This window comes from Pelodiscus sinensis, chromosome 7 (genome assembly GCF_052426305.1).
Source record: "Pelodiscus sinensis isolate ZL-2025 chromosome 7, ASM5242630v1, whole genome shotgun sequence".
NCBI lineage: Eukaryota > Metazoa > Chordata > Testudines > Trionychidae > Pelodiscus > Pelodiscus sinensis.
In genome coordinates, this window is record NC_143058.1 from 45,278,484 (window position 1) to 45,286,617 (window position 8,134).

General features: G+C 48.2%; 1 protein-coding gene across 1 annotated transcript in view; it reads right to left on the reverse strand.

Moving 5' to 3' along the window:
• Nucleotides 1–8,099, reverse strand: part of CIRSR (corepressor of RBPJ and splicing regulator) — a 43,994-nt gene extending 35,895 nt beyond the window's left edge. Inside the window, exons 1-3 of the mRNA XM_075933659.2 lie at nucleotides 7,894–8,099; nucleotides 4,756–4,850; nucleotides 4,050–4,123 (exon numbers count right to left, since the gene is read on the reverse strand). Of these exons, the coding sequence (XP_075789774.1) occupies nucleotides 4,050–4,123; nucleotides 4,756–4,850; nucleotides 7,894–7,965 (241 nt within the window). The 5' untranslated portion in view covers nucleotides 7,966–8,099. The remainder of the gene's footprint in view (nucleotides 1–4,049; nucleotides 4,124–4,755; nucleotides 4,851–7,893) is intronic.
• Between the last annotated feature and the right edge of the window lie 35 nt (nucleotides 8,100–8,134).

Below are 8,134 nucleotides of genomic sequence, written 5' to 3' on the forward strand. Positions count from 1 at the left end.
GTAGTCTCAGATTTCCACAGGGCTACAATGCTAGTGAAGTTAAGCATATGCTTAAGAGTTTACAGGATTGGGGCCTACATTTTCAATTCTTGAGAAAATACTTAAAATAAGATTTCATAGCAAAACATTATTACACAAAATGAAATTAATATTTATCATACAACGATTTTTCTTAAAGGAAAACTCCAGAGATATCTAACTTACTGTAATGTACAACAGCTATATAGGCACAGATCCTTAAAGAATTAAAATTTTATCAGAGGCTCTCAACCTTTCCAGATTACTGTACTCCTTTCTGGAGTCTGATTTGGCTTACATTCCCCCCAAGTATCCCAAGTGTCTCCTCATTTAAAAACTATTTGCTTACAAAATCAGACATAAGAATAAAGAAGTGTCACAGCACACTATTACTGAAAATGTGCTTACTTTCTAATTTTTACCATACATTTATAAAACAATACAACTGAAATATAAATACTGTATTTATGTTTCAGTGTACAGTATATACGGGCGTATAAACAAGTCATTGTATGACATTTCAGTTTATATTTATGTTGGTCAGCCTGTTGCAAAACTAGACAAAATCTAGATGAGCAGATGTACTCCTGGAAGACCTCTGCATACTACTGTAGCCTGGGCTTATCATTTACTGGAACAGTTACACACAGGCTCCTGACCTGCTTGCTGGGAGCCACTGCTACGCCACACTGCTGCCTCTGTATCAGAGGCAGCAGCGTAGGGTGGTAGCCAACTCCTCAGGAGTCGGGTTTAAAAGTGGGGTTCCCAGCGTGTACCAGCTCCTAGGTAACCAGCCACTGCCCGGCACTTCTGCCTCCATATCAGAAGTAGAAATGTGGGGTGGCAGTTGGTATGCCCCAGGGAGCCAGCTTAAAAGCCAGCTCATGGCATGTACCGCTCTTGGGGAGCCTGCTGCTGCCCCATGCTGCAGGTGCATGTAACTGCTGCAATTTTCAGTGGTTACAGTGTTACCCAATTATCTGCTTTTTAATATCCCTACTGCGTACCCCCAAGCGTATATGTTCCCCAGGTTGAGAACCACTGCTTTAACTATCTGCATGAAAGATTTATTAGGTTTTTATAAATACTCAACACTATTTCTGAATAATTACTCTGCATCTCTCTCTGCAGGGGCTGCTTTCTTAACCATACAACAGAACCTCACTAATTTTCATTGAGCCAACAATGAATCCGATTATTCTTAAATAAACTCTACCAGCCTCACTTGACTTTTTAGCAACTGAACAATAGTGCTATACTGAGAGCTCATATTACAGGTTATCATTACTTTTACAAATATACTCCCACGTTTACTACAAGACGATGAAATTAAATAAATAAATAAACCTAAACCCTACTTGTCTAAATAAAAGAACAAATTTTGTGACAAAGGACTATTCTTGTTTATTCACAAAATGTGGTTATTCACAATGTCAGTCACTGGTAAGGTTCTACTGTACAGGCAGTCCCCGGGTTACGTACAAGATAGGGACTGTAGGTTTGTTCTTAAGTTAAATCTGTATGTAAGTCGGAACTGGCATCAGCCACTGCTGAAACTGATCAGTTTCAACCACGGCTGAATCTGGACGCCAGTTCTGACTTACATACAGATTCAACTTAAGAAACCCAGGCGTCCCCAAGTCAGCTGCTGCTGAAACTGATCAGCGGCTGATTCCAGGAAGCCTGGGGCAGAGCAACTCTGCCTCGGGCTTCCTGTAGTCAGCCGCTGGTCAGTTTCAGCAGCGGCTGACTTGGGGACGCCTGGGGCAGAGCAGCTGGGGTGCTGCCGGGTTGGTCCGGAGCGGTGCTGCGGGACCAACCCGGCAGCCCCCAGCTGCTCTACCCCAGGGTTAGGCAAGAAAAGCCTGGTCTGCTGGGGGGGGTGGCCACTAGCTGCACCCCCCCAGCAGACCAGGGAGACGGGGGTGGTGGGACCGCCCATGTCCTCCACGGCTTTGCTCTGTCTCCCTGGTCTGCTGACCTGGGAGATGCAGAGCAAAGCCGCAGAGCACGCGGGCAGCGGGACAGTCCAGGCGCGCTGCAGCTGTCCCACCGCTGGCGTGCTCCGAGGCTTTGCTCCCCATCTCCCTGGTCTGCTGGCAAAGCCGCTGAGCACGCCCGCAGGGAGACAGCTCAAGCGCGCCCGGGCTGTCCCGCTGCGGGCGTGCTCCAAGGCTTTGTTCCCCATCTCCCTGCAGACCAGAGAGACGGGGAACAAAGCCACAGAGCACGCCCACAGCGGGACAGCCTGGGCGCGCTTGAGCTGTCCCCCTGCGGGCGTGCTCAGCGGTTTTGCTCCCCGTCTCCCTGGTCTGCAGGGAGACGGGGAGCAAAGCCTTGGAGCACGCCCGCAGCGGGACAGCCCAGGCGCACCGTGGCTGTCCCACTGCGGGCGTGTTCCGAGGCTTTGCTCCCCATCTCCCTGGTCTGCTGGTCAGGAGACGGGGAGCAAAGCTGCAGAGCATGCCCGCAGGGGGACAGCTCAAGCGCGCCCAGGCTGTCCCGCTGCGGGCATGCTCCAAGGCTTTGTTCCCCGTCTCCCTGCAGACCAGGGAGAAGGGTAGCAGGTTTTCTTGCCTCGGAGGACGGGGGCGGCGGACCGTAGTGCATCTGGGCGTCCCGCCGCTCCCGTCCTCCGGGGCGAGAGAAGCCCCGTTCATAACTGCGGATCTGACATAAGTCGGATCCGCGTAACTCGGGGACTGCCTGTACTTCCTAACATGGACACACACAGGTTGCTGACACGAAGAGGAAGTGAATCAGTTTTTTCATTAAAAACTATTGGTGATCAAATTCATTGTTAATGTAAGACAAGTCCTAGTTATACTAATTTCTTTGTTAAAAGTACCACAAAAATCAACCGGAAATGTAGTAATTAACAGAAAACATTTTAAGTAGGATGCCCATTCTTAAGTCCTTTTGCCTATTTTTGGGGTTCTACAATAATTGTACCTTTAAGAAAAGTTTCTCACTCTTGAGGGAAAATTGGAGAATCATAGAACACTAGAACTGGAAGGGACCATCCCAGATAGATGTCTATCTAACCTGCTCTTAAATACCTCCAGAGATGGAGATTCCACAACCTCCCTTAAAGTGACTCTGGTGGGATTCAAACCCACAACCTTTGAATGGCTTTTCCTGGTCTTTAGAAGTCTAACACACTGTCCCTTGCACCACAGAGCCCTTGGGAACCAAGTGACTATATCACAGAAAGAGGAGCAATGCAATTACAGGTTGGACCTCCCTCAGGACCTGACTCGTCTTGGGATGAGGGATTTTTCTGTATCAGGGAGGTCATTTCAAGACCCCTGCTGTTGCCCCCACCACAGCCTAGATGAGCCGCACGCCGGCTCCCACCCCTCGCAGCCCAACTAAGCCATGCGCCAGCTCCCAGTCCCCCAATCCTCTGCAGCACGCCAGGACTCTGATCCTAGAACTAGACTATAGATGTTGCCGGACCAGAGAAACCTGGATTTTAGAGGTGTAACCTGAGTACACAAAATGCTGTCAAACACACTAACACAAAAACGAGAGAAAAACAATTCCCTGAATTTTTGAAATAGTAATTTTATGAGTTATTTTTAAATAATAATAAAGTTAAAACATTACATTTGTGTCTAAGAATGTTTAAACTGACAGTTTTTTTAAAAAACTTGGTTTAGTAGCTTTTAAATTAAATTATAGATCTCAATTTACAAGGAAGCTCTCTTATTTCCAAGGGCTTCTAATGTGGATTTAGATCCCTGTTCATTCTGACAAGATGTGGGCTATTTGATTATTCTGATTAAATTTAATATGCTTTGTATTCTCTTGTACTTAGAAGGAAATCCCAGCGTGTTACATTAGACTTTTTAAACTACTACCTTATTCATAGTGCACACTATTAACATATATAGATCATTAGCACTTTTTTCTGTCTACAAAACATTACACAGTCTTCTATAGAAAGCTTGTCTGACACTTCCCATTATAAGTCCCTGTTTTAAGTCACTTATAACAACTTTGCCAATCATTTGTTAAATCAGAAGTACCTTTCTTGACTCCAGGTGGGGCCTCATACATAAAATTAAGACCATTCTTCACTCGCTCATCACCCATAAGTAATCTAAATTAAAAGAACTGAATTTAGGACACACAGGAAATACACAAGTTTAGATTATTTATTAAAAGAGCTATTTTTAAATGGACACAAAATTCACATAGGAGATGGTGAATTATTGTGACAATTCCCTTATTAGTTAGCTTTAATATTAGAACACTATCGAGTTTGATGGACAACTTTGCAGGCATTGCTTAATAATACAATACAGGAAAGTTTCAGAAGATAACTTAATTTCATTTCTGTGCTAGCAGCATTATGAAAAACAGACTTAGGGTCGTATTTGCACCACATGCTGTTGCAGCAATCTCTGGTAACTAGCTGCTTGAAGCAAAAACTATAGTATTGCATTTATATGAACTGGATAAATACTCATAAAACTTGTGGAGAACTGGAGGATCAAGCAGAAAAAAGGACGTCCAAAAACAAAAGGAGGAACCAAAATCCATCTGACCCTTGCTTGCGTATTCTCAAATTTATGAATAACTGTTCAAAATGAGGAGAAGCTTTTTAGACTATTGACAGATAAAAACCAGGTGATGATGCAGCTTTAAGCACCTGAATGTGAGCTATTTTTGATGCCATAAAATACAGAGGGAAGGAAATTTAGCTTTTGTTAGTAGTGTGGAAATTCTCACCTATTATCATAAGATTCCTGTTCTTTAAGGTATTGTTGCATTAGCTCTTCTTGTTTCTTCTTATCATAAGATATTTTCTGTTCTGCCATCCATACCTATTTAATAAACATAATCTAGTTAAAAATTAATCTTGAATTCTCATTAGACGTAAATAAAACCATATAGCATAGATGCACATAAAACATTGTCTCAGTCTACTATTATTAACAGGATTAGAATTTTTATTTGCTGCTTATAATCAGATATGTCTACAAAATCTTTATATAAACAAAACTGAATAAAAGGATGTCTGTACAAATTATATTCTATAAAATAATGCCCAACTATGGATATGCAGCAAACAATCATTACATTGCAAAATGATATAGATAAGTGTAGCCGTAAGAAAAAACAGGACTATGTAGCACTTTAAAGACTAACAAGATGGTTTATTAAGTGATGAGCTTTCGTGGGCCAGACCCACTTCCTCAGATCAAATAGTGGAAGAAAATTGTCACAACCATATATACCAAAGGATACAATTAAAAAAATGAACACATATGAAAAGGACAAATCAAATTTCAGAACAGAAGCGGGTTGGGGGGGGGGGGGCGCGGAGGTAAATGTCTGTGAGCTAATGATATTAGAGGTGATAATTAGGGAAGCTATCTTTGTAATGGGTAAGGTAATTAGAGTCTTTATTCAAACTTAAGTGTAAAGTGTCGAATTTGAGCATGAATGACAGTTCAGAGGATTCCCTTTCAAGTGTATTCTTAAAAGGCCTTTGAAGCAGGATGCAGGTAATCAAGTCGTTGAGATAATGTCCTTTCTGGTTGAAATGGCAAGAAACTGTTTTTTCTTTGTGATCCTGTCTAATATCTGTTTTGTGGGCATTGATCCTTTGGCGAAGCATCTGAGACGTTTGTCCAATGTACATGGCAGATAGACACTTTTGGCACATGATAGCATAAATTATATTTCTGGATGCGCAGGAATGTGTGTTCTTGATCTTATAACTCACTTGGTTAGGTCCAATAATGGTATCAGCAGAGTGAATATGTAGACAAAGCTGGCAACGGGGTTTGTTGCAAGGGAAGGTACCAGGGTTGGTATTAGTGTGGTATGTCCTATGGTTGTTGGTGAGAGTCATCTTGAGGTTAGGTGGTTGTCTATAGGAGACTATGGGTCTGTCTCTCAGAGCCTCTCGGAGTTTAGTATCTTGTTCTAGTATAGGCTGTAGTTTATTGATAATGTGTTGGACAGGTTTAAGTTCTGACAGAGACCAGAACTTTTATGGCTTGTCTGTAGTGAATACACAACCTCTAGCAACTGCAGAGGTTCTCTCACTGGCATAGATAATCCAATCCTCAAGAGGTTTGGAGACAATCCTCTGCTGACCTAGCACGGTCTACACCAAAAATTGGGTCGGATTAAAGTGAATTTTTCGGTTACCCCATATATAGTATAGGCACAGCTATGCCAGCAAAACTGAGTTTAGCAGTACAGTTTGTTTCACTCACAGAGACAGCTACTAAACAAAGCACAGCTTTGTCAGTATAAGCTGCATTCACACTAAGAGCACTTTGCCAGTTTAGTATACCAGTAGCCTCTACCAGTAAAATGTTGCAATAACTCCAGTATGATAAACTAGCCTAGGCAGCTACTTGATATATTGTACCTACCTCTGGCAGCCTCTTGCCTCTTTTTTTTTTTTTTTTTAAACAACTGGACAACACATTGATTTTTCATGATAATCAAATAATGTGAATCTGGGAAAGCTGAGCAAGAAATTTCCCACTCATTAAATTTCTACAGGTCAACCTCAGATAAAATGGCACCTTGGGCAAGCTTGTATTTTGGCACCCCTATCCTCTATGGGCACGTCACCGCCTCCTTTGCTCTAACATCACCCCTGTGGGCTCCCCAACCCCAACACCTCCATTCTGCAATCCAACCCCCGCACTATGCCCACCCCTGTGTTCACACTGGGAAATTGACCTGGATGCTTGGAACATCTGGTACAGCTGCTTACTCCCCCCTCCTCCAATACAACCCGGATTATGAAGGAAGTAGTGAGGTCAGGGCTCCCTGCATCACTGGTCCCTGGTCATTTTAACCAACAGTAGCTTCTGATGCTCACCACACAGCACCACACAGGCGGGATAAATAAACAGTGGGGTCAGTGGCTCTGGCCCGGGGCGGTACCCGGGGAGGGGGGGGTCAGTGGCTCTGGGCTGGGGCGGTACCTGGGGAGGGGGGGGTCAGTGGCTCTGGCCCGGGGAGGGGGGGTCAGTGGCTCTGGGCCGGGGCGGAACCCGGGGAGGGGGGGTCAGTGGCTCTGGGCCGGGGGGGGTCAGTGGCTCTGGCCCGGGGCGGTACCCGGGGAGGGGGGGTCAGTGGCTCTGGCCCGGGGCGGTACCCGGGGAGGGGGGGTCAGTGGCTCTGGGCCGGGGCGGTACCTGGGGAGGGGGGGGTCAGTGGCTCTGGGCCGGGGGGGGTCAGTGGCTCTGGGCCGGGGCGGTACCCGGGGAGGGGGGGTCAGTGGCTCTGGGCCGGGGCGGTACCTGGGGAGGGGGGGGTCAGTGGCTCTGGGCCGGGGGGGGTCAGTGGCTCTGGCCCGGGGCGGTACCCGGGGAGGGGGGGTCAGTGGCTCTGGGCCGGGGCGGTACCTGGGGAGGGGGGGGTCAGTGGCTCTGGCCCGGGGAGGGGGGGTCAGTGGCTCTGGCCCGGGGCGGTACCCGGGGAGGGGGGGTCAGTGGCTCTGGGCCGGGGGGGGTCAGTGGCTCTGGCCCGGGGCGGTACCCGGGGAGGGGGGGTCAGTGGCTCTGGGCCGGGGCGGTACCCGGGGAGGGGGGGTCAGTGGCTCTGGCCCGGGGCGGTACCCGGGGAGGGGGGGTCAGTGGCTCTGGGCCGGGGCGGTACCCGGGGAGGGGGGGTCAGTGGCTCTGGCCCGGGGCGGTACCCGGGGAGGGGGGGTCAGTGGCTCTGGGCCGGGGCGGTACCTGGGGAGGGGGGGGTCAGTGGCTCTGGGCCGGGGGGGGTCAGTGGCTCTGGCCCGGGGCGGTACCCGGGGAGGGGGGGTCAGTGGCTCTGGCCCGGGGCGGTACCCGGGAGGGGGGGTCAGAGGCTCCGGCCGGGCCGAGGATCGGGCCCGTTCACCTTTTTGATGTTGGACTTGGAGGCGGGGTGAAAGTCTTTCTTGCACATGAAGTTGGCGAAGGATTTCCCCATGATGGCGGCGGCGAGGCTGGATCAGGCCGCTCGTTCAAGTCGCGCTGCGCCAGCCCGGGCCCAAGCTTCCGGGGCAGTGGGCGGGGCTTCATTCAGGGGGCGGGGCACAGTGACCTCTGACCCCACGCGCACCCGGGCGGCGCGCGCCAGGTGAGAGCTGCGCTGGGCG